This window comes from Naegleria gruberi (genome assembly GCF_000004985.1).
Source record: "Naegleria gruberi genomic scaffold NAEGRscaffold_20, whole genome shotgun sequence".
Taxonomy (NCBI): domain Eukaryota; phylum Heterolobosea; class Eutetramitea; order Acrasida; family Naegleriidae; genus Naegleria; species Naegleria gruberi.
In genome coordinates, this window is record NW_003163307.1 from 183419 (window position 1) to 209722 (window position 26304).

Below are 26304 nucleotides of genomic sequence, written 5' to 3' on the forward strand. Positions count from 1 at the left end.
GTTGGTGAGACACTTCCCTCAATGATTGTATTCCTAAAGATATTCCTCTCGATAATGAGATGAGAGAGTTTCAATTGTTGAAAGCATTGGCAGAGAAATTGATCGGAGCTTAATTTTGGACTTGTTGTTTGCGGGGAAGAAATATTGAGGGACGTGTTGATGATATTGGGAGGAGAGGATTCTTCTAGGGTGATTTTGTTGGATGGTGTTGATTGTGAAGGTGTGGGTTTTCTTGAGGGGAGTGAAAATGTTTTCATTCTTTTTTTTAATAGTAATAAAACAGGAAATTTCCAAAATAGCTGTTTTATAAACTGTTGTATTTTCCATAGATGAATGAACATTTCAATTCCACATTAATTGAATCGTTTTGAGGATAAGAAGATAATCGAACAAATTAACCAAAGGTGAGCAATTTATTGTATCTTCCATTGCATGATACAAACATCACCTCCACCAGCACTGAAGAGATAATCACCATTTTCTGTAAATTTGACATTTGTAACATGTGAACAGTGACCCAAATATTCGACTCGTTGAGGAGTTGTTGTGGCTGTTGGATAGTGGAATGTTGTCACTCTTCCATTATCACCTGCTGATACAAGTAATTGTCTTCCAAAATGAACAGCTGTTGCATTGATATCAGTTCCATCCATGTCTGATTTCCAAACACCTCTAACTTTCCAAGCAACTGTACAAGTAACACTTGCCCAGTCAAATTCTTCCAAATGACCATCATGAGTAAGTTGCTTGCCTTGAGAAACATCCCACAATAAAACTTCGTAATCTCCACTCAATGTTCTCATCAATTTACCATCTGTAGTAAAGTCAATTGATTTAACAAATGAAGTGTGACCCACCAACTTTTTGATAACCTTAAAGGTACTTGTTTCATACAAATAGATATTATTATCGTGAGAACCAGCTGCGAGGTATTTTCCATCTGGTGAAAATTGAAGAGCAGCAATTTCTTCTTTAGCATCTCTGGAATTTACAATAGGTTGAGATGAAATAGAGTCTCCATTGAAAGAATAAACGAAAAGAGTTCCATATTTAGTACCTGTTGCAATGTAGTGGCCAAAATATGCTACCGATCTCAAATCCCCCTTTGTTGTAACCTTAATTTGTTGTACATGTTTTCTTGTTCCATAATTCCACAAGATTAATCTTCCATCGTCACCGCAAGAGCAAAAGTATGGGGTTTGTGGAATTGTACATAATCCCCACAATTCAGTTTGTTGATCTCCGTAGTGAGAAACCAATAAGAGCTCGACCTTGGACTTGTTAGAAATTCTTACCAAATCACCATTTGTCCTGGAAGCATAAACTACATCATCCTCCACTGTTGAAGGAACAACACTTCTAACTTGATCCATTAAATTGAGGGAGGCAACATCTTTGAACATGTTTACACCTTCAACTTTTTCATTTGTGAATTGCCACCAAATAACTTTACCATCTCTACCGCTTGAAATGAATCCATTACTAGTTCTATAAATACAATATACAGTTCCTGAGTGAGCTTGTTTTTTAAAGACAAGTTTGTTTGAAGAAAAGACATAGAGAGAACCGTCCTTCATACCACAAATTGGATTTCCCTCCAAATCGTAGCAGGATGTGTAGGATGATTGAGCAGTACCTCTTGGTGAAAAGATTGCTTGATTAAAATGTTCAGTATTGAGACACAACGTATCAAAACATACCTTGTTTTGCTTTGAGACCTTCGTTGATTTCAAAGAATTTGGCAGTATTTTTACCTCCAAGTAAAATCTTACTGTCATCTGGACTAAAGCTCAAATCAAAAACTTCTCCGTTATGAGCTTTACAATGACCTAGAAGAGTTCCACTTTGCCAATCATAGACCAATAGAAGATTATCTAACTCAGGACCTCCAACAGCTGCCAATTTGGTTCCATCATTTGAAAAAGCAAGTGTATAAACACCACCATTTTTGAAAAAGATATGTGAATCCAAAACTTGAATTGGTTCATAAGGGTTACTACTATTCCAAACACAAATTATATTATTCTTTCCCAAATTACCTGTTGCAAATGTTTCTCCATTCGGACTAGAGAATTTCATTAATATATTACATCCACTTTTAAAACCTACTGTTTGGCAATACAAGTAACATCATCAGTGTGCTTGATAAATATCTTTTGAGCATTAATTTCTGGATTATAAACAACACCACAAGCAGCAGCAGGATAGACCAATTCTCCACTATTATTCATATGGAAAATATTACCATTACATCCCTTCTTACTACACCCATGAATAAATTCCAACTCGAGATTATTTGGAGGAGGAATATCCAGCAATGAGGAGGCATCCGAAGGAGCATGTAAGGTTGTTTTCAAAAAGCGAGGATGACGGCCAGCAGAGGTTATCATTTTTTTTCAAGTAGTGTTGCTTGTTTGGTTCAATTAAGGGGTTGTGATGGTGTAACGGAAACCTTTAACTACAGAATGGAGAAAAAAAATTTGGAGGGAAAAATTTGCATCTCGAGAAAAGACATGTTTTTATTGAATCAATTATCACTCAATCATCAAGGAAGGAAATAATACTTTTGCATTGAGGAATGATTTTGAAATAAAATTGATAGAAACAATTTAAAGATTACAAAAAAATGGAACAACAATCATTAATGGTGGCCAAATTACCTCCGACTATTCGATTTCTGTTAGATAAGGCCTTCCGTAGACAAGTATTGGACAAGTGGAGTGATTGTAGTACTTTTACACAATTTATACAAATGTACAGAGTGGAGGCAGTGAGTGGAATTTTAGGATTAATAGGAAGTTGGGTTCTTGTAAATTGGAGATGGTTGTCTCATCCTGTTAGAGTGTCGTGGACTGCTGATCAAGAGTCGAGTAAAATTGTATATATTTTGACATCAAATAGTAAGAATTTTACAAAGGAATTGGCTATTGAAGCACTCAAAGAATTGAGATATATTCCCGATGATTTTCCAATTGCCACAACTAATGTTCAAGTGTTGAGTGACAAGGAAATGCAAGTCACAATCGGAAAACAATCAAAGGAACAATTGAAAGCTTTTGTGGAGGAGAGGGATTTAATGTTTTCATCAAGTATTAAATCAACATTGTTTGGTACCTTGTTTAGTATTGGAATTGTTAATTGGATGAGAGCAATGACGAAATAGTTAAATTTTAATTAAAAAATATTATTTTCAATTTTATTGTAAGTTTCCAGAAAGCGTTTACGCAAAAAATTAACTTTTTTGATCGACTTGGTGCGACCTGACTTGATTTTGGATGACGTTAAAAACAGACGACTTTTGATTGATCCCCAAATCAACTAACACCAACCTGCAGTTGAAAGAAGAATTAACTCAATTTATTTTCTTTTGATATATTTGCATAATTTGGTGTCAATTCTTCTTACTTTAACCTTTATTTCTCTCCAAGTTCTTTAGAAGTCTATTTGATAATAGTTCCACTGCAGTGCAAGCAATTAAAACAAGAATTGGATCGACCTTGAATCGATTGTAGTTGATTGCCGGTAGTCTGTGAATCGACTTTGAATCGATTTTGTTGCCAGTAAATTGACTTTTTTTTTCGACTTAAAATGACTTTAGACGACTTGACTTGAAGTTAACTTTTGGCGTAAACGCTTTCTGGAAACTTACAATATCTCATTGATTTAAAATTAAAACAATAATAGAGAATTATCTATGAACACATTGTAAATAACAAATATGAAAATTATTACGAAATTTTAAATTGAACTTTCATAATTTTACAAAAATTTATTTGTTTTCGAAAAGCTTGGCAATATTCTTGCGAGCTTGTTGAAACTTAGTATTTGGACTCATATTTTCCTTATCCATATCGTTAGGGGTTGAGAGTTGCTTATTGACAACCTTTGGAGAAACCTTTGGTGAGGCTACAACCTTGGAAAGAGGAACAGGTTTTCTAATTGGAGAACAAGTAAAGCTAGAGCTAGATTCCACATCTGACTCGGCATCATCTTGTCTTTGTAAATTATGAACACTACTGAACTTATTCTTAATGGCAGCAAACAATTCACCTTGGAATGCATTTGGATTCTTCTTCATTGGAGTACCACCTGGAGACTTTTGAATTGGTCTTAATTTTACAGAACCAGCCTTCTTAATCAAATCAGATATGGACATTGGTTGTTGATGAAGTGGTTCAGCCTTAGGTTGCTCGTTGTCGTCTTTTTTAACTATAGTGAATTTTGGTTTGGTAAGAACAATTGGTACTGTTGGAATACTCAACAATGGTGGTGGAGGAACACCAGCAGCAGCAGCTCCACCTGGAATCATCATCATTGGAGGAGGTTGAGGAATGTTAGAAATTGGAGGAGGTGGTGGAATATTGGTGGCTTGTTGTTGAATGGAGGATTTGACCCTCTTCTCGACTGTATTTCTGGCCACTGTTTTTCTGAGTGATGAAGATTGCTCGTTTTTAGAAACAATGGCAATTTGTTCCTTGAGCATCATCAATTGTTGTTCCAAATCTTCCATCTTGGTGAGTGAATCCAAAGTAGATTCCAGACCTTCTAATGGTGATGTATTGTATGATGATTCTTGTTGTTTCTTCTTCTTATCGGGAGTAAAGTATCCCATTTGATGTCTCAAACGTTGAAAGTAAGCCTTCTTCTTTCGCTTTCTCTCCTTCATATCCTTCAAGGAGGAGACATCATAGTTCTGAGTTATGGCATTAAAGACATCCTTTGCATACTCAACAAACCAATCTCTTGTATTGGAGAGAAGGGCCCACATGAAGAGGAAAGCTCGTTCGCCAAACACTGGCTGTTCAGATGATGCTGATGATGATTGATAATTGTGAAGACTTGAACTTCCTTGACGATTCATCATCCTAGCATGAGAGTTGTAATTATTATTGGGTTGATAGTAATATTGGCCGTTCATATTATTGTTGTTGTTGTCTTGATGATGCTCGCAGAAATGTAATTAATCATCAACAATAATGTGTCTAGTGGTTGTTTTTTTTGCTGATGAATTTTAATTTGTTTTGTGAATAAATGTAACGTTCGAATTTTTAATTCAAAACGGTCTTGTTTGGCGCCAAAGATTTTATTTACCGTTTTGGATCTCTATTTAATTTAACTGCTGTCAGCCTTCTCTTTGAAACAAAAGCAATGTTGATTGTTATCCATCTGCCAGGAACAGTCATCCACAGATTACGAATTGTCTTGAGTATCAACAATAATACCCTGATCTTATCTAATATTCAAAACAATATTTGACATTTAAGATATTTCAAGATTAGGGTATTATTGTTGATACTCAAACCAACTCTGACAAAGTATTGATCATCACCACTACTATTCATGCCATTGGAGGAATCATTCTGATATTGAGAAGACTATTGAGGCTAACATTTGTTTATTTTTCAACAAGGGTTAACATTTTGTTCAAAACAATTACAAAATCATTATTCAAAAAGTAATTATTTTATGGATGGCCCATGGAAAAAAGCTCTAAATCGACTCGGCATATCCTCACTTCATTATAATTCTACAATGCTCAATATCCTCTCCAAAGGATCAACAAGGATCGTCGAAATGTAGGCTCAAACTCTGAAAAATATTGCGCATTCTCACTCCGTAAAAAATATCTCTTTTGGTTGGTGATTTTTTCAAACTCCATTGCAATACTACTTCTTGGAGTATTAATATCTTTCATCATCACATCTTGTTTATATAATTATAAATAATTATTTTGAGAAAGGATTTTTTTGGAAGATACTATCCCTCTCAATCCGATAATTAGATCATCATCATTGGGTGAATTCACTTTTCCAATTTTTTTAAATTGTTGTAGGAGTTTAATATTTCAAACTGTACTTTTTTGCTAGTTGTAAACTCCATCAACTCCGTTTAATAGAGAAAGAACATCCTTTTTGTTAGAAGAAGATAAATAACAGTTCAACATGCAGCCACCATCTGTTCTTCCACCACCACCCTTCTCCGAGCTTTACGTAAAAAGAGAATCAAATTATGAAGCAGCTGAACAAGTGAGTCATGCCAATAACCATCATCCATCTTTATCACCAGCAGAATCATCCAATAACAATTCATCATCAGTAGTTGCTATATCCAATTTCCCACCAATCCTACCTCACCCAATACCAGTAAATACCGTCTCTAACCAACATCCATCCACTCATCAACAACAACACTATTCAACAACAACCACCACTATTTTGGATCATGGACCAATGTTGTTAAATAATTCATACCATCAACCACAATCGACATCTTTTAATCCAGTATCCGCTTCAACAAACACCTCTGAAAAACAACCAAAGAAGAGAAAACAATCATCAGCGTCCATTCCTGTAAACAATATGATGACTGATGTAAACAATGGTGACTCACCAAAAAAGAAAAAGAAGAGAAAACAAGTGAAAAGAGCTTGTATTAATTGTCATAAGAGCCATGCTGGGTGTGATGAAGTTAGACCATGCAAGAGATGTGTTTCGTTAGGTTTAGAAGCAACATGTCTCGATGTTGAACCTAGAAATACCAAGAGAAAGTCAAGTGATGTTAAGAGTGAATCAAATAGTAATGCTGGAAATGGTTTGAGTGCTCCTCATTCTGGAAATCAGAATGTCGTGCAACAGACCTCATCTAATTCAATGCTTTCCAATTCTCATCTCCATTCTCTCCACCATCACAACCCTAATAGTACAAATAATACCTCTCAAACAACAGCTAGTTTACCTCCTCCAATTTCTGCTTTGGGAGCTGCTTCATTGGGGGCAACAGTCAATTTGCATTCTCCACCTCAATTCACTCATCCAGGTCATCATTATTCAGCAGGTGGTCATCATTATGGAGCTTCTAGTGCACCAGGTTCATCTTACTTGCATCATCCACTGTATCCACCTTCTGGTTCATTGATGGCTTCTCCTTCACTTTCACAAAATTCTGGAGGTTCAGGAGGATCCTATCAACAATATTCACAATCCTATCAGAGACACGCATTGTTACCTCCTCCATCATCTCTGATAAATTCAACAGATTATGATAATACACAAAATCCTGCTCAAAGAGGAGTTAATCCTGCAGGCCAACCAATTTCTGCACAATCACATTTGGCCTTAATTAATAGTGTAATGATGCAACAACAATTACTCATTCAAGCATTACAAAAACTTGAATCAGGTTCTACATTGGATCCAAGTATTACCAATAGCTTAATTGCTGGAAATAACATGATTGGACAAACATTGGATAACATGCCAACTAAATCTCAAGCATTACCAAACTTGGCAGAGAAGACTCCATTAACCAGTTTAGACCCACATCTCAGACCTTCGGGTTACTTTTTACCACCATCTAGTCATTCATTATCTCCACCTAATTTACTACCATCTGTAAATAGCAATTTATTATCACCAGGTACAAATACTAACCAAACCCCAATGAATAGAACCTACTCTTCAAGTTCATTGGAAGGATTACTTGGTCCAGCAACACCAACTGCAGCAACCCCCCTCTCTCATGTTGTTACAACACCTCTCAATTTGCATCCAGAAAGTGGTCCAATTACACCAATGCAAGAAGCTAGTCTTGCATTGTCAGGTCATTCTAATAGCCAAACTTTGAGTGCAAACAAGAATATTGAACAAACTCATCAACAACATCAACCATTATCACAACATCAACATATTCAACAACCTCAAAAGGAAATGCAAAGAAAGGAACCAGAAAATTCTCCTTTACAGGAGAAACAACCAGAGCAAGAGCAAAAAGATGATGAACCAGAGGAATACGTTGTCAGTCTCTTTAGAAAACCAAATAATGACGTAGATATTATCGATGACTATTTTGCTCTTTTCAACAGCAATATTTCTGATGATGGCTATGAGGAATATAATGTGGCCGAAACTCAAAACGAAAATACAACAGAAAGACCATCATCTGAGAATATTGTTGACGATTCGGAATTTAATACTTGTATAATAGGCAGGGATAATATTAATGATCCTTCACAATGTTCTGGAAGTGTATTCCTACCAGCTGGAGACGTTTGTGTTGCTGTTTGGAAATTGAATGGAGTACTGTATTCAGGAAATAAGAACTTTTTCTCAGTTTTTGGAGTGCCAAGCCTTGTTGAAGGCAATCAAATTAATTTTTCATCGATTTTAGATATGGATTCAGATCCAGATTTGAAACAACTGTTTAGTTGTCGATCTGATTTTTATGCAAAGAAGACTAAATTGCACAGATATGTGGAAAAGAGAGATCAACCTGCAGATACTATTGAAGGTTTTTTACAGGCCTATGTTATCAGAGACTCTCAAGGAATTTTGCCAATCTATATCACCACCCACATATCTATTGCTAAATAATACTTTAATAAACATTGATTCATTGTACATTTTTGAAATAATTCTGACAATATATTTATTTAATAATATGCCCTTCCTAATTTCAGGTTTAAGAAAATTAATAAGGTTTATTGACTCTTGATTTTTTGAGTCGAGGTGGAATCCTTACTCAAAGCAAACTTGAGAATAATGTAAAGGAAAAGACCGAAGAAGACTGGACCACCCAAAGTTTCCTTCCAGATAAAGATGGAGTGTTCAACAGAGAGCAAAACGAATGAACAACCAATATAGTTGGTCATTGCTTGAGTGAAGAAGTATCCAAGAATATTGTAGATGGCAATGGTTGGGGTAATGTGCTTCATAGATTCAATTGGGTGATAAATATCAAAGTTGTAATCGGCTGGAATAATGTGCTTTCTGAATAAGCTTCTGAACACTGTTTTTCAAATGTGATTAATAATTTAGTTAATTGAAAACAACTTACTTCTACCGAATTCAACACCAACACCACAGAGAACAAAGAAAAGATAATAACCAGGATAGAAACCGTGCCAAAAAGCAATGACGAGGAAAGTTTCGAACAATTCCTTAGTACCTGGTCTAGCGCCCTTTTTCTTATTTCTGAGATAGACATCTAGATGAAACAATAATTAATAAATGTTAAAATAATGATTACTTACACTTCTTGACCCACTTGTGAACACCAATATTCCAGTGAATTGACAAGAGATATGGTGAAGAGGCAAGTTCAAATCTCCAGAAATCAATTTGAGAAACAGCAGACCAATCTTTCTTTACAGGATCATAACCAAAACCAGCCAACCAAGCAGAACCTTGAGCCATGTGCCAGACAAGATAATAACGGAATCTGAAAAATTCGACAACCAAAACAATAAAGAAGAATTTAGAGATCAAAGACATGGCAGCGAATTCTTCTCTATTATACATGATGAATTCTCTATCGAATTTATCAATTTGGGAGAAACCAATAAAGCTGATAACAATCATACCCAAATTATAGAAGAATCCACTAAGGGAGAATGGAATATGATCCAAATCGTACTATTAATTGTCACATCCAATCTATTCAATCACGAAAACTTACATTTCTCAAATAATGTCTAAAGTACTTCAAATCAAATGGTGGACCAGCCAACAATGCAGGATAGTAAAAGCAATAGGAAACATATTCCATGAATGAAGGAAGTTCAGACACACTAGCCTTAACCAATTCTTCATCGAGTTCTTCCTTAGCATTTGGATTGAGACCATCAGCATAGTTGAAAGCACAAGAGTTAATTCTCAAAACCATCATCATTAACATTGCACTATAGTCAACTCTTTGACTGGTGAAATCAGTTTGCATACGAATAAAGTGGCTATAATTTAACATTAGCAATCTTGAAAATGTGTGAAAATACATACGCAACAGACAAGTAGGTCCATACAAAGGCAAAAACAAGTTTTGGAGCAATATTCTTTGGAAGAACAGCCATCATAAAATAGGAAAGGAAACTACAAGCAACACCATGGAAACCTTCATATCCGAAAGTAAAGATGGCATAAAACAATCCGAGAGTGCACAAATAAACAGTTTTCAAAAACACATTGTTTTTCAACAAGTTATTGTTAAAAATAATTCTATAAACAAAGCTCCAGAAATAGGTAAGGAGCAACATCAAAATGAAAATAGTTTGGTCAGCCTTCAATCCGATAGAGCTTCCCTTCTCATCCAAAAATTGATAAATAGGCTCGAAAATTGGATAAATTGGTTCTCCGACAGGTTCCAATAAATATTGTTGGGCATACTTTGCTCCATAACAAACGAAATTTGTTGGCATCACCAACCCCTCACAAGGAGTCATAAAATTCGGATGACTACTCAACAACCTCGGGAACAGCGAGTAATTAATTTCAGCCATTTTTTTTTAAAATTTTAAATAGTTCGCGCCACAGTTTTGCGATATCGTAATGCAAATCCGATAAGTCCTACAGAGTTTCAACTCTCTGCTCCGCATCATATTGTGGATGAACAATTCATTGAAGTGAGAGAGGTGAGGAAGAAACAATATTGTTAAATTCTTGTTCTGAATGAAGATTGAAAGTAAGGTTTCGGAATATATATTATTATGGAAAGATGCTGAATTGTTAGAGTTTACAATGAGATATCTTGTTACCAAAATTGCACTCTTCACACTACAGTACATAATTATTTCACTATACCATCAATTGAGTATTATTGCATCAATGGTTACAATCTTTGTAATCATCATGAACCAATCATTAATTACTAATCAAAAAAAAATGAGTGAACAACAATCTGTTTCATCCTCTTGCTGCTTTAAAGAAATTTCTCTCTCCGATATTGAAAATGCCTCGGAACGTATCAGAAAATATATTCATAAAACTCCTGTTCTTACCAATTCGACAATTTCACAAATGACCGGAATTCCTAATTGTACATTATATTTAAAATGTGAAAATTTGAACAAGGTCGGAGCTTTCAAGATTCGTGGAGCTTGTAATGCAGTATTGAATGCATTGAATAATTCTGATGAGGAAATTGTGAAAAAAATCAAGGAAGGAGGTGTGATTACACACTCTTCTGGTAATCATGCTGGAGCTTTGGCTAAATCTGCTCAAATGTTGGGATTGACAGCTCATATCGTAATGCCAAGTAATTCTCCTGCAGTCAAGAAGAATGCAGTTGAATTGACTTATGGTGCCAGAGTAATTTTGTGTGAACCAACTTTGAGATCAAGAGAGGAAACTTGTGAAAGAATTATTCAAGAAACTGGAGCTTTATTTATTCACCCATATGATAATGATGATGTAATTACTGGACAAGGAACTGCTGTTTTGGAAATGTTGGATCAAGTGAAGGAGGAAAGATTGACTGACGAGTTCCCACTCGATGCATTGATTGTCCCTGTAGGTGGGGGTGGACTTTCCTCTGGATCTAGTATTTGTTTCAAATCAAAGGCAGCTTTGGAAATTAAGGATTTGGAAAAATTGAAGAAAACCAAAGTTATTGGTGTTGAACCTCAAGTTGTCGATGATGCTAAGAGATCTATGGAGCAAGGAAAGCTTGTTGGAAACGATCCTAATGTCCCAGCCAATACAGTTTGTGATGGTTTAAAGACAAACTTGTCAGAGAGAACATTCCATCATATTTCTAAGAATATTGATAGAATTTTCACAGTGACAGATGAGCAAGTTATCAAAGCCATGAAACTTGTTTGGGAGAGAATGAAAATTGTTATTGAACCAAGCTCTGCCACTGTCGTTGCTCTCACTCTATTCCATGATGAATTCAAACAAATGGCCACTGAAAATCAATGGCAACATATTGGAATGGTAATTAGTGGAGGAAATTGTGATTTGGATGCTCTTCCTTGGACGAAGAAGTAAATATTAAATGAAGAAATTAAAATTGTACTGCAACTATTTATCTGTACCAAATCCATTACTATTGTATACTTCAATGTTGGAGAGGTTTCATTCTCAATGGCTTTTTTCAAATACAGAATTGAACCAATCCTTCTTGAAATCACCTTTCACAAACATGAACTTTAAGATCAAAAAAAAATGCAAAGATCACAACAACAGCAAACCATCAAACTCGCCAAAGCAAAACAAAAGAAAACAATTTCTTCCGAAAGATTGCCAACAGAAACATTTACATCCATTGTAAGAGATTGTTTAAAATTAAAACTTGATATTCGACCTTTACAATTCAAGAAGAAATTTTCTAACGGAACAGACTTTCTTTATGATAAGGTAAAGAATTTGAAGGCAGTTTGTCGAGAAATCAATAGAGGAGATAATGTCATGATGAAAATAATTTTCACATGTCAAGATTCTCAACCAATAATTCCAAATTATATACAAGGAGCAGAGAGTAATATTGAAAAGCATAAAATTTCGTACCCAGATAAGATCATGTCAATAGACACTTTACGAATTGATATTGAATTTCCATACCATAATTCAATAACAGAGGTTGCTAAGAAGATTAATTTACATGAGGAAGAACTGATCAATTCTCTTATAACTATTATTGATATGGATGATCATCAAGTTTATTTCAAAATGAAAACTAATTATTTCAATGAGGATAAGGAGCATTTGTATAGATATATTGTAATTGGAAAAATGGATCAAAGTGAACATGCTTTCATCTTTGATGTGAGCGATTTTTCAAATATTTGTGGTACCAATGGTGCTATTCCAAAAAATCTCAAAAAGATTTATGATTTGTGCATGCCACAGGATTTAGCCCAATATTTTGAAAAGACTGGATGCAGCTCAACAAATTCAGATACAAGTGTTAGAAGAGTTGGATTTGGAATGTTCTTCAGATCAGATACCAGACCAAGCAGAGAGCGTTGCAGAAGACACTACTATTCGGGTTGGGAATCAGATGGTTCAGTTGCAACCTTAGTGAACTCGTATTCAAGGAATGGAGATTATGGTATTCAAATATTGGCACAGGGTGCAAGAAAATTCTATCCAACTGAGTATTCTGGTGAGATTGATGTAGGATATTACAAATTTAAAATGGGATGGTGTAGATTCACTTCATTCCATTCAGCCCAGCACTACACTTGCAAATTAATCCAGGAAGTTAAAAATTCATAAATATTGAATTGTATTCTGATATGCAGTTTCAACTTCGATATGATCAGAAAATTGGTAAGCAAAATTTTCATCATGTAGAACGTTCAATAAATATAGAAGATTGAGCAACCGTTTCAAATTCTTCAACCAAACCTTACTGAACCAACAATCTAACGTTTCGGTCCAAGTGTATATTTTTATGTAAATACCAGAAATTATAGACATAAATGACTATGGCCATCATCCCGTCCGATTTGAGAAGTTAAATATTGTCGAGTACTGAGGTTGGAGACAACTTGGGAACCTTTGCTAATTGTAAAGTCAAAAAAAATACCCTCACTCATGCCACAAGGGAATGCCATCATTTTTCTTGATTGTAAAATCTCATCCGACTTGCTATCGGGCATGTATCAACACTCGAAACGAATACAACTCTACAAGCAGATAATTTTACAATTTTACATGTATAAAATGGATGTGCCACTCTCCGATACTTTGAAAAACGATCGTCAGTTTATTCTACAAGCACTCCAATACGATTTTATATTCCATAAATATGGAAAGAAATTTGTAGAAGAGTTTTTAAGGAAAGATGAAGAATTTATTATGGAAATGATAAGAGTCAATCCAAGGATTATTAGATATTGTCCAAAAAGACCTAAATATTGTTTACAAGCTGTAAAGTATGATCCTCAAATGTTGTTGTATGCGCCAAAGGAGGTTAAAAGATCAGAATCAATTGTTTGGGAATTATTCAAGAGGGATGCTTCCTGTTTGAGATATGCAAGTCAACGATTGACAAGTGGACCATTTGCTTTTAAAGTTTTTGAGTACAATGAGAGTGCATTTAGAACATTTTGTAAACATCCATTTACAATTAATTCAATATCTAAAAGGGAGGATTTGTTAAAACTTGTGTCTATGGGCTCATACTATTCGAAAATTAGTCCTACATTGAGAGAGGATGAGGAGGTTCAATTGGCAGCTCTCAACCATGACGCATATGTTTGGCAATTATTGAGAGATGATTTAAAAAATGATAGGAACTTGGCAATGGAATGGGTTAAGAAAAATAGAGAAATTCTTGGATATACGAAATTTATTCACGATTATGAATTTATGGTGGAGCTGATTGAGGAGAATACTATTTATTTTTGGGATTTCAAAGGAGAAATGAAAGAACAACTTTTCAGAAAGAACAAAAAACTCCTTATGACTGCTTTGGAGGATTACAAAATATTGGACTATCATTGGATACCTATTATTTCTACAAGTTGGTATTCCCTTCCTTCATCAATAAGTCAAGATAGAGAAGTAATCATGTTGTTTTTGAGAAAATTATGTAAAAATGAAAATGGATATAGATACTTTACATTTACCGTTTCTGGAGGAAATATTACAATCAATTGTGACCAATATTTTAAGGTATGCCTTGAAAATTTCCAAACTGACAGAGATTTCTTCCATTTAAATTTATCTAAAATTGGGTTGAATAGAGTATACGCATATGCTGATCAATCAATGAAGAGAGATCCCAAATTCATTGCTTTTGTATTCAATTCATATCCTAACAATAATATCACTTTTGAATATGACAAGAATATAGTGAGAGAACTTATTCCGCTTCTCAAGACAAATCCGTCTCAATTATTCACGGATATCAGATCATTGATTTCGGATGACAAGGAGCTATTACTGTTATGCATCAAGAATATTAGCCCTTATTGCTTTAATTATGCATCTGAACACTTGAAAACTAATGTGGATTTTATAGAGGAGTGCATGCGAGTTAATAATTCAGTCATAGCAACTGTTTCCTTGAAATTGGTTAGAATGAATAAGGAATTGGCAATCCTAGCATTCAAAAAGGCAGTAGAAATAGATATAATACTCCCTATTTTAAAAGAATATTTGGCTGATGATGAATTATTTCAACTGCTATTCCAACCTTATTCAAATATTACTAGCGATCGATTGCTGAAAATATGTGAGGAATTAAGAATTTCTGATAATTTGAAAAATGATTATGAGCTTGCAAGAAGGATAATGAATAGATCTATCAAGTTCAGTATCATATTCAAAGACGCACCATTCATCAAAGAATTGATAATTGAAAAACTCATTCAGGGTCCAATCTGCTATTTAGAATTGAACGATTGTTTTAAATTTGATTGGGATTTGTTTAGTACTGTATACAGAAAGGCAGATTACATGGGTAGAACTAATTTGGTGTATAATAATCAGCACCTCAAGAAAAAAGATGTTTTAGTTAAATTATTAGGGAAAGGAGTGTATATTAGTGATAATGATAATGGTTTTATTGATAAGAAAATTACAAATGTGGATTTCATGTTGGAAAACTGTTCTCAAATGTTGATTTGATTTTTTCAATACTATTTATTTAATGGATAGTGCTTTGGTACTGTTGGTGTTAATCCATTGAGATCCACTGAATATTAATTCCCTTCATTACATGTGCTTATCATGTGATCTGCTGGAATATCTCTATTTCCATGTTTTCCAATCCAAACAGATTGAAATTCTTCAAAGAGATTTCTTGCTTGGTCAACTAAACCTTGTTCTAATAATTGAATGGCTTGATTGTAGGTTTTCCACTTGTCTCCCGATTCTTTCTGTTCCAATTCATACATCCTTAAAAAATATATTGTTAAATCTTGTTAGAATGTAAAACAAAACTTACCATTCATCCATAGCTACCTGCTTTGAAGCCCCCACTTCATATATTGGAATTTTAGTAACCGATTGACTATAATTATCCATCAACAAATTATTCCATGAAACAATTCTCGTGTGGAACATTTGGTCAATCCCCTTTTCCTGAACTGCTTTTGTAACTGCCAAATCAACCTTCAAATGTTTCATAATATTAATCATATGTTCCAAATTTTGTTGATAACTGCCAATAATTGTAAAGGTCTTGACTGCGTTTGTTCCAATATTACCTGCCTTACACAATTGACTCACAACGGCAATGCAAGGTTTGATATTCTTGTCAACAAGTTTCAGAGCTGTTAACATTTGTGAAAGAGTTGACAAGGCCTTTTCTTCTGGTTTCTGTACACTTGTATACGAATTCCAACTCACAATTATTGAACTCTTCTCCAAAGTTCCAACCATTGCATTTGAAGTATTTGCAAACTTTTGAATAACTCCAAAAATATTCGTAAACAAGTTGACCAATTCATTTTCTTTCAAATTTGTACTAATTTCTTCCATTCCCTCAAAATAAATCATGGCACTTACAACCTGTCTCTGTTCAACTCCCAATTTGAAAAGAAACTTATTCTTTGGGTTGTGAACTGATGAGGAATGAGCATGATCTGAATCCATCTTTTTGCTGCTGAATTTACTGCTGATTGATGGCTCTGTCATGGATTCGTTATTGTCCAATTTGGCTAACAAGTGTTGTGGAATGAAAGCTCTGTAAGATTTCATCTTCCTAATCATGGTTGAGATGTGTTGTTGGAATTCTTCAATTTCGGTTAGGTTCGAAGAGATTTTCATAGCTTCTGCAACATCCAATTGCATTTCTGAAATAAATTCAAACTGATTCAACAGCTGCTTGAATGGCTTTACAATTCTTGAACTAAATCCCAAACTAATCAATGTTGCACACACAGTAATCACCACACTGACAACTGACGCAACAATGACAGCAATAATAATTGAGGAAATATAATTCCATTGAGGAACTGAAAATATAATCAACCAATTCAATCCAGTTGCAGTACATAATCTATAAACACCAACATAATAATCTTCAACACTGGTATACATAAAGGTTGAGCATTTCATTGATTTCAAATCATTTCCTAATTGGGAATAAACGGCTTTTCCAACAATTTGAACATTTTCGTCCTCGAATGTGAAGACTGTTTTTCTGTGGGATGTTCCATTTTTGTAAAATATGGTAGGTGGAATGTCAGGAAAACTATCTAAGTCAAATGTCATTTTTGTCATGTCTAAAATCAATACTTACTAGCAATCAATGCATTACTCTCAATCTCTATCACAATTGCCATCGAATTTTGAATCTTACTCGTAAAATCTGATAAGAAAACCGAAAGTGAATGCGCAGTAATATCTATAGCAAAATACCAATCAAAATTATTTGCACCAGGTTTCGTATAAGCACTCACACAAGTAAACCAAACCCATAATGGAAAACTTGAATGGACATAGGAAGTTGAAAAGATTGTCGTATTCTTTGCCTTACTGGCATAGTTGACCACATAACTCATATCAAAAGCTCCATAATCAAAATCATATTCTGCATCACCATCTGGAACACAATTAGTCACAGATTTGTAATAATCACATCTTTTAAAAAAACCGTTCGTGTCATTTCCAAGCATTTTATATCTGTAGAGTAGTGGCAGGTTTAATTGTCTGGCGACACTTGTGGTGATTCCAATATATCCACCTAAACCTATTCGATTCCCAAAATAGGCATTGATGGTGAGACCATTGACAAAGTTTTCTTGAGATTTGTAAACCATGAATGTTGTATCAAATATCCATTGATTTCTATTGTAATCAAATTCGTTTAGTACTGCGTTTCGTGTAGTTTCGGCTGACATGGCAATTTTCTTCATTGAATTATCGACAAAGTCAATAATTTGCCCAAAGTTAGATTCTAATAACTTTTGACTCATGGTTACAACTGATCCTGTAAAGCTTGATGCCCAAACTATAGTCAAGAATAGGACACATGCAATGACTAAACCTAATAGCAAGAGAATTAAACTCAATTTAATGGAAATAGTCTTGTTTCCACCATTTAAATCAGCACTAGTTGTAGATTCTGAGCTGACTGAATCAGCTTCTTGAGAGATGGGTTGTATTTTCATTGCACTATTCGAAAGTTAGTTTTTTTTTGGTTTTTGAACTAAATGATTTTGTAGTTGGCAAGTGGGAGAACGGTAAATATTTGATATCAAATGATGGAGATATTTATTGGCAAGCTAAATGCATCAAAATTCAATAGAAAAAGAATTATACAAAACGTCAGCAATCATCAAGGTCTTTTTGAGTTTCAGTGTTGTTTCAAGAAAGCAAATTTCCCATAGCACTGAAAGTTCTGTTTCAAAAACTCTACAGATTCAACAAATTGCTGATTCATTCAAAATTCTACAGAAAACCTCAAAATTCATTTTGATCTTTTTTCTTCACCTAAAATTAGAATTTTCTTGATCAGCAAAATTTCAAACAATAAAAAAACAAACAAAATTCAAAATCACTCAATTTACAATGCAAAATTACACCACTAAGCAACAATTCACAGCTGAAAAGTCCATTGATGAAGCAATATCTTGTATTTCAATCAGTCAACCTTCAATGTCATCTGTTACAAAAAAGAACAGAAGAGGTGGAAGAGGATTGAGAAGAAATAGGACAATTCATCATGGACAGTCATCATTCACTGATCGTTTCTCATTCAAAACTCGTGCTAATCAAGTTTTATTAAGAAATGATCAAATGATTGCTGACAATCAAACAAGACCGTCATGGGGAAGTTTGTTCACAACTTCTCAAAACATGTCAAATGCAGAGAAAGAATCTGCAGAAAGAATTGGATTGAATGATAATTTTATCATGTCACCAATTTCTGGTTGCTTTTTGAAGTGGTTTGCTGGTGATGATTTGACAATTGACAGGCAAGCAATTTCAATTGTTAATAAGGTGTACATTCAAGAGGGTGTTTCAGTTAGTGTTGAAACAATGAAAGAATTGGAGGGAAAGGCTAATGTGGAAATAGTTGACTTTCGTAACATTTCGTTTATGCAATTATTAAACGAAACTAGAGATAAAAATTGTGTGTTGAGTATTCTTCCAATTTCAAACACCACTAACATGGAAACAGTCATGTTTCTCATTAGTGAATTCAAATTTAAAATGTGAGATTCTATCAACTTGGGATTAGAATTGAACAAATGTTTTAGATCCCCATATATTATAAAGAAACTGAAAACTTTACCACTGGTACAATCAATTGACATATCTATTTAAATATTCTAATTGAATCATCTTGTTGATCTGTATATCAACAATTCTTAATGTCATAATCTGAAAGAAATATTTTCCCTCCTGTTCTATCAATTGCCATTCCATACAAAAATCTTTCAATTTTCCAAATACAATCAGCACTTGATCCTAATCTCATTAAATTCTTCACTCTATATTTGAAAGTATACTTATTCTCTCCAAAATAAATAGCATCATTTTATTGATCATCAAAATTCTCTTCAATTAACAAACCAGGCACTCCTCCTTCGACAAGAAAGGCTCCTAAATATTCATGAGTAATCAAATCAAAAAATTTCACTTCAGAATTTGAAACATCAGAGATGCACAAACAATTGTGTGAGAAATATTGGCATGGTTCTTTTCAATAGTCAAATAAATCATTCAAAGTTTCAAGTATTGACATGATTGGTGGTCGTTTCTCTTCCTCAGCTTTCCAACACTCCTGAATTAATCCACATAGACTGTATACTTTGCTAGCTTCCAATGAATCAAAAGTTTGTGGATTATTTCTCTTACACCACTGAAAACATTCTTCCTTAGAATGGAAAGGGATGAGAGGTCTGAGATTATCTTGACAAATCTTACTGGTGAGGAAGGGAGTACTTGGGAATTTTCTTTCCTTATCAAGATTTAATCGTTGTAAAGTTCTTGGTTCAGTGTAAGTGTAGGCATCTTGACATTCGAATAATAATTGCCACATGATAATGCCAAATGCATAAACATCACATGATTTGGCATCTTGAATAGTTCCATTAATCAATTGAGGGCTCATGAAATTATGTGTACCAATCAAGTGTGTCATTATTGAATTATTCTTATCTGACATTTTGCGTGACAATCCAAAATCACATAATTTACAAATTCCATCTTTGGTTAATAAAACATTTCCTGGTTTGAGATCTCTGTGGACAATTGGAGTTGGTAAAGTGTGTAAATACTCAATACCTCTTGCAATACCTAAAAACATTTGAATTTTACGATCAAATGTCATTATGACAGTTCCCTTTTCTAACTCATGAATTACATCAACTAGAGATTTGTCCAATCGTTCCATTACTATAAATCCCTTGTTAGGCATTATTGAAACTCCATAGAAAGATGTAATATTAGGATGTCTCAATTTGACCAGTATTTTGACCTCATTGATAAATTCCTGATCTTGAATGTCAGAATCCATTTCGAATACTTTTACAGCAACACTAATTCCTTTCCACATACTTTCTATAACCATTCCTTGTCCTCCTTTTCCAAGTCTCTTTCTATTTCTCAAGTCCAAATCACCAATAGGAATGATAAAATCATTTTGTGGACTAGATTCTGGATCTTGCAGCTCTATTGGTTTGTAATCATCACCAAATAACAATTGCTTTGATAGAGAATCTGCATCTCCAATAATTTTCTTCTGTTTTCCATATTTTCTGCACAGGAATACCAATAAAGACACCAATAATATCAAAAGTGCTAAAAAGACAATACTCAAAACGATTGGAACAATTGCTGAAATAACGGAATCATTCTTTTCACAATAATCTCCAGAAGATCCACTTAAACATTTGCAATCATCCACGGAATTACACATTCCACGACCACTACATACGTTTGGATCATTCTGTGCTAAGCCATAACACATGGTAAATTGGCATTGGTTTCCTGTATATCTATTCTTACTGCATGTACACTTATCAATATCGGTGCAATTTCCTCGACTTTTGGCACCTCCACACGCATCCGGGTTGACCTTTCCATAGCAGGTTGCAGTTTCACAATTACTTCCCAAATATTGATCACTATTGCATTTGCAAGAGTTGGATGATTGGCATGTTCCTCTTCCATTACACACGTCCTTATTTGCATTGGTCAATCCAAAACACACAGGTATATCACATTCCTTTCCAGTAAATCCAGATTGACATTCACATTGATTATATCCTATGCATTTTCCTTTTCCACAAGCATCCCCCTCTGTTTTTCCATAACAAACAGGCAAACACAATGTGAAATTATCATTCAAAATGTAGCCATTAATTTCACAGTGTGGTGTCAATGTATAAATTGCTGTTCGAGTGCAATAAATGATTGAGCCAGTAAGTGGGTCGAATTCAATATCTAAGGCATTCTCATTCAGATTTGAAATAGTTTCCACTTCTCTTTCTGATTTGATTAAACTAATTTTCCTTCCATATTTGTGAAGGACAATTATTTTGTTATCTAAATTGAATACAGGTGAAAATGGACCCTCCAATCCTGATTCAGCAATTGTTGTAATTATTCCATTCTTATTAATTCTTCTAATTCTGTCATTTAACATGTCGCAAAATACTAGATCTCCGAAATCATTAATCAATAGTCCAGTAGGTTTGTTGAGAGAGGATTTCGTTGCTTGGATGTAGTTCGATCCTCTACCAACATCTCCGTCTCCTGCAAGAGTTGTCAGCATGCCATTTCTGTCAAGTTTTCTAATATTTGAAAATAAGTCATCTGTGAAATAAACAACATTGAAACTATCCACAACAACAGAATATGGATAAGCAATGCTCAATCTTTCAGTAATATTATCTCTTCCGTATCCACCTAAAAATCATTTGATTAGAATCTTTGAGATTCTATGAAAATTTCAACATACCAGAAATGAATGTAATTTCTTTAGTTCTAATTGAATCTTCACCAGTCATGTTCAATCCTAAAACTCGGTGATTTCTCGAATCTAGAAAATAAAGCATGTCGCCATCCACAAATAAACCTTTAGGGCTGTTCAATTTAATCTTTGCTGGACTAGTGTCTCTGTTAAATCCAGAAACTCCAACTCCAATTGCTGTTGAAATAAAATGTGAATTCACATTAATTAGTCTAATACGATTATTGAAAGTATCTGAAACGAAAATTAATTCATTTCCATCGTGATCTGTATAATATTCAGCAAATGTTGGATAGAGAAAGCTGATAAAATTATTAGAAAGACTATGAAAGAAGCACATGTACTCACCTTGCACTCAGGGAGGAGCCACCATCACCTCCATAACCATCGCTTCTTCCTGCTATTGTTTGAGTATTGGAATTGGCATTGCCATTTTGTAAAATTATCTTTCTAATTCTATGATTTGCTAATATAATTAGAATAGTTTGGAAAATTTGAAAACTTACCAGAATCTACAATATACAAATGGGTAATCTTCTCTGGTTTTTCAACACATAATAAACCATACGGTTGATTGAATGCTGATGCAAGAGGAGCCCCATCAATATATCCTTGATATCCAACACCTGCTAATAAGTATCCTCTAGTTTCTTTTAAAGGAAATTCCAAAATACGATGATTGAATGTATCTGAAACATATAGAGTATCTGAATTTGCAGAATATTTAATGTCAGTAGGAGCATTCATTTGGATTGCACGTCTTGGCTTACCACTATATGGAATAGCTGACCCATCATTGGGAATGGTGAATGTTGGAATTCCAGCAAATGTATCAATTATTCCAGTAAGTAACGAAACGTTTCTGATCAATCCATTTCTTGAATCCACAATATACATGACATTTTTCACTATGCATAATCCTTTAGGAGTGGATAACTGAGCATTAATAGCTAATCCTCCATCACCACTAAATCCAGATTGTCCAGTACCGGCTACAACATAGATTTTCCCCTCTTTGGTAATTTTTCTCACCATATTATTTCCTGATTCAGTGAAATAAATATTTCCATCATCTGCTTTGTAAATCGATAAAGGGGTGTCCAGAACTGCATTACTGGCATCCATTCCATCTTTCTGCTTATTTTTTTTCGAAGAATCAATTAGTACTGTTTTAACTTTCTTCTTGATAACAGCTAAGGATGTGACAGAGGTTTCTGGATCAATAGATGTCACGTAAACGCTCTCATCTTCTCCTAAATCGAGCTCTGTATAAATTACACTTTGAGATGAGGAAATTTCAGTACTACTACCCTCCAAAGAGGATACTCTTCCTGTTGTGAGCGAAATATTTCGAATAATATTACCATCAGTCACGTACAAATTCCTCAATAGTGGAGATAAGGTAATTTTCTCCATTCCCGAAAATCCATATTTTAACATGGGTATTCCGTCTAAACTCAATCCATCCTCTGAGAAGATTTTCATCAGATTTCCATTAATAATTGTTAAAATTGCATCGTGATAGGCAATGAATACATTACTTCCAATATACATATCAGTTACTTCTCCTAGTTCAACTTTGAGGGCAGGTCCATAACTGTACTCTGTTGAATCCTTTCCAGAACCAACAATTGCCTTACTTGTTCCATTTCTATTAATTTCGAATATTCTCTGGTAGCAAAAGGCAAATAATTGATCTTGATAAATAGTGGAGGTTCTTAAAATTGTTTTTGAATTGATAAATTCTTCTTGGTTATTACCAGCTATGGTTACATTCATTGAAAATAGATATTTTGGTTGATTGCCAATTTCATCAAGAATAATGTAGAGAGAATCATCCTTCAACACGACGAATATTTCATTAGAATCCAAATTAATCGACATGGTAGCTATTGTCATATTAAAAGCAGCAACAGGTTCCGTCCTCAACTCATTCGTTGTAACATTAAAAGCCATAATCCTATTCGAATCGGCAAAATACAGCATTCCTCTATTAATGACTGCTCTGAGTGGTGGATTGGTCAATTGAGTTGGTTTCACAAGTGTAGTTGCCTTCCCTGACTTGGTATCAAATTTCCTAATGGCAGGTATTCCTTTATCAATGAAATACACTTGATCATAGGCAATTCCATCATCATGAATACTTTTCGAAATGAAAATCGATGAAGGATTTGAAATTAAAGTACCATTCCAACCACCCTGTTTGCTATTAAATGGTTTTCCATACTCTCCAATCACAGTTTCCACATCACCACTCGACATGTTCACTCGCATGATGCTATTTTTCGAATGTGAAAAGTAGAAACAATTTGGATGAGAAACGGATGGAAATACAGAGAGAATATTTCCGAGTTGAATATCTTGGGATTGAGCCAAGATGTTTTCTGCATAATTTACAGGAAGGGACAATTGGGATTGAACGTGATGATGATGATAGAAACAAAGAAGAAGAAATGAAACTAAACAAAACGTGAATGATGTGAATAGTTGCATTTTTTTAAATATCATAGTGGAACCCGCTCATTGACAGCAGTTACTTACTCACCTTTCACTGCTGTTGAACTGACCATACCTGGAAGTTAAATAGTGATGGAATACGCTAAATAGTACGAACAAAAGATATTACACAAATTACAATAACACAAAACCTCACAAGATGAAAGATTTATACAGCTCTTGCTATGAGAAGGGATTTTGGTTTTGTCAACACACGGTGTTGTTAACAATGTGCTGTTTACAGTGGTAATCATATCATCTTCGTGCTACTATCTTCTTCAACAACATGATGAGGTGTGGCTCCAAGTCTTTCTACTCACCAAACCAGAAGTTTTGCACGTAGATTTTGGTGAGTTAAAACAATATATTCTATTAATTCTAAAGAATATTCATCTTCTCTTGCGTTCGTCTTATCATACTTTTTGCAAATAAATATTACCTGATGAGAGGGTTGGGTCATATTGCCAACAAGCGTTGCTGGTTTGTTGAGAGTGTTCAAAGTAGCAATTACCACATGTTGTTCTAGAAACAACAGTACTTCTGGGTTCTTGTACATGAACCTTCATTACCAACAATTTCAAGTAAATGGGCAGGCACTTACTAGATGATGTTTTGGTGAATGTAGTAATGGCTGGTGTGGAAGGAAGCAAAGGGATAGTCTCAAGGTAGCATGCTGCAGATTGGTATAGCGATGATGAAATCGTGATGAGTTATTATTGTTTTTTTGTTGAATATTTAACGGTCAAAACAAACAACTTTCAGCGCGAAATTACAACATAACTACAAAAAACAATAAATTCAAGGTATAGACAAGTGTAGTAACCCCATCAAGGAAAAATACTTGTTGTGAATGTAATCCCGTGTAGTCCAATGGCTAGGATACCTGGCTTTCACCCAGGAGGTCCGGGTTCAATTCCCGGCATGGGAGGATAATTTTCCATTTACGATTTAATGTTTATTTCTCACGTTTTTTTAAAAGAAAGTCAATTATATATTCCCAATCATGGCTTCTTACTTGTTTTTTTCTTAATGCAAATCTTCTTCTTAATTGACTTGCAACACTTCTTCTTTCCACCAACTAATTTGAATTTCTTACAAATCTTCTTTCCCTTTGAACGTTTCAAGCATTTCTTATAATACTTCTTCTTGATACATCTTGGTGGAATGACAATTGACTTTGCACAATACTTCTTCTTTTGATATTTGACACATTTGGAAATAGTCTTCTTGTGCTTACAGAACTTGATTGTCTTATGCTTGGCACAGAAGAATTTCTTCTTAATGAGACAACATTTCTTGATGGATTTTCTCTCCTTACAATATTTAACCTTCTTATACTTGGCACATTTCTTTGCCCATGCAACAATCTTGCACTTTTTAACATATCTACATTTGGCGACCTTCTTTTTGTAGGAATCAATAGTGTACTTGTCGCAAATCTTCCTCTTTTCACACTTCTTGATTGGAACCTTCTTGAATTTCTTACAGACCTTCTTAACTCCCTTCTTGAAACACTTGTTGATAATCTTGTGTTTGGCACAGAATTTCTTGAAACTCTTCTTGATGCAAATCTTTCTAGTTCCATAAGAATCACAAACTTTCCAATACTTCTTCTTGGCACATCCAACAATCTTGTACGCGTGCAAGACACACTTCTTTGTTGGCTTGCTGTACTTGTCACATTTGGAATATTTCTTATGTTTGAGACATTTGCCAGCACCGACGATGGCATATTTATCACAGACTTTCTTTTGACCGACGAGTTTGTGTTTCAAACACTTCTTAATCCACTTGTGCTTTAAGCATTTTCTCTTACAATGCTTTGGTTTGTGATACTTGTCAACTATGGCGACTGGAGGTTTAGTTCGATAGGTGTCACTTGCTTGAACTGAGAGGATTGCAAGTAAGAGAAGAATTGCAAATGAAAAGATTAGATTTGCTTTCATTTTTTTTTGTTATTGGATGGAATAGTTCAACAAGTGGGTGATAATTTAAACCCTTTCGAATAGTTTTGCATTAGGAACAAACTAAAACAAGTTGCATGTAAGGTTCCAATTTTGGATAGAAAGCTGATCTCCATTCGAAATCTTTAACTAATTCAATTTGCAATTCATCTTTCAAAAGAATTCATAATCTTAAGGTATTGTTTCTCAGAAA

The 26304-nt window shown here is 34.4% G+C and overlaps 11 protein-coding genes and 1 non-coding gene across 12 annotated transcripts; 6 read left to right on the forward strand and 6 right to left on the reverse strand.

Moving 5' to 3' along the window:
* Positions 1-413: 413 nt before the first annotated feature.
* Positions 414-2390, reverse strand: NAEGRDRAFT_66832 (uncharacterized protein; the record flags this gene model as incomplete). The annotated part of the gene is made up of 3 exons (XM_002677927.1): positions 414-1654; positions 1701-2065; positions 2110-2390. The coding sequence occupies 3 exons, from the start codon at positions 2388-2390 to the stop codon at positions 414-416; spliced, it is 1887 nt and encodes a 628-aa protein (XP_002677973.1).
* Positions 2391-2626: 236 nt separating this feature from the next.
* NAEGRDRAFT_66833 (uncharacterized protein) lies at positions 2627-3163 on the forward strand (the record flags this gene model as incomplete). The annotated part of the gene is made up of 1 exon (XM_002677835.1): positions 2627-3163. One exon carries the CDS (start codon positions 2627-2629, stop codon positions 3161-3163), a length of 537 nt encoding a protein of 178 aa, XP_002677881.1.
* A 606-nt stretch (positions 3164-3769) lies between these two features.
* Positions 3770-4918, reverse strand: NAEGRDRAFT_66834 (uncharacterized protein; the record flags this gene model as incomplete). Its single annotated transcript, XM_002677928.1, has 1 exon — positions 3770-4918. The coding sequence occupies one exon, from the start codon at positions 4916-4918 to the stop codon at positions 3770-3772; it is 1149 nt and encodes a 382-aa protein (XP_002677974.1).
* Positions 4919-5942: 1024 nt separating this feature from the next.
* On the forward strand, positions 5943-8369 carry NAEGRDRAFT_48608 (uncharacterized protein; the record flags this gene model as incomplete). Its single annotated transcript, XM_002677836.1, has 1 exon — positions 5943-8369. The coding sequence occupies one exon, from the start codon at positions 5943-5945 to the stop codon at positions 8367-8369; it is 2427 nt and encodes an 808-aa protein (XP_002677882.1).
* Positions 8370-8476: 107 nt separating this feature from the next.
* On the reverse strand, positions 8477-10189 carry NAEGRDRAFT_33112 (uncharacterized protein; the record flags this gene model as incomplete). Its single annotated transcript, XM_002677929.1, has 5 exons — positions 8477-8784; positions 8833-8982; positions 9029-9410; positions 9454-9727; positions 9774-10189. The coding sequence occupies 5 exons, from the start codon at positions 10187-10189 to the stop codon at positions 8477-8479; spliced, it is 1530 nt and encodes a 509-aa protein (XP_002677975.1).
* Positions 10190-10652: 463 nt separating this feature from the next.
* NAEGRDRAFT_33171 (uncharacterized protein) lies at positions 10653-11759 on the forward strand (the record flags this gene model as incomplete). Its single annotated transcript, XM_002677837.1, has 1 exon — positions 10653-11759. The coding sequence occupies one exon, from the start codon at positions 10653-10655 to the stop codon at positions 11757-11759; it is 1107 nt and encodes a 368-aa protein (XP_002677883.1).
* Positions 11760-11936: 177 nt separating this feature from the next.
* On the forward strand, positions 11937-15350 carry NAEGRDRAFT_48610 (uncharacterized protein; the record flags this gene model as incomplete). The annotated part of the gene is made up of 2 exons (XM_002677838.1): positions 11937-12876; positions 13321-15350. The coding sequence occupies 2 exons, from the start codon at positions 11937-11939 to the stop codon at positions 15348-15350; spliced, it is 2970 nt and encodes a 989-aa protein (XP_002677884.1).
* Positions 15351-15665: 315 nt separating this feature from the next.
* NAEGRDRAFT_48611 (uncharacterized protein) lies at positions 15666-17644 on the reverse strand (the record flags this gene model as incomplete). The annotated part of the gene is made up of 2 exons (XM_002677930.1): positions 15666-16627; positions 16969-17644. 2 exons carry the CDS (start codon positions 17642-17644, stop codon positions 15666-15668), a joined length of 1638 nt encoding a protein of 545 aa, XP_002677976.1.
* A 595-nt stretch (positions 17645-18239) lies between these two features.
* NAEGRDRAFT_66841 (uncharacterized protein) lies at positions 18240-18890 on the forward strand (the record flags this gene model as incomplete). The annotated part of the gene is made up of 1 exon (XM_002677839.1): positions 18240-18890. One exon carries the CDS (start codon positions 18240-18242, stop codon positions 18888-18890), a length of 651 nt encoding a protein of 216 aa, XP_002677885.1.
* Positions 18891-19701: 811 nt separating this feature from the next.
* Positions 19702-20172, reverse strand: NAEGRDRAFT_4908 (uncharacterized protein; the record flags this gene model as incomplete). Its single annotated transcript, XM_002677931.1, has 1 exon — positions 19702-20172. A coding segment is annotated over one exon (471 nt), but the record flags the coding sequence as incomplete, so codon positions are not given.
* Positions 20173-25003: 4831 nt separating this feature from the next.
* Positions 25004-25075, forward strand: NAEGRDRAFT_t276. The gene has a single exon. It is a non-coding gene; the product is annotated as a tRNA-Glu (tRNA).
* A 73-nt stretch (positions 25076-25148) lies between these two features.
* On the reverse strand, positions 25149-26093 carry NAEGRDRAFT_66843 (uncharacterized protein; the record flags this gene model as incomplete). Its single annotated transcript, XM_002677932.1, has 1 exon — positions 25149-26093. The coding sequence occupies one exon, from the start codon at positions 26091-26093 to the stop codon at positions 25149-25151; it is 945 nt and encodes a 314-aa protein (XP_002677978.1).
* Positions 26094-26304: the final 211 nt, after the last annotated feature.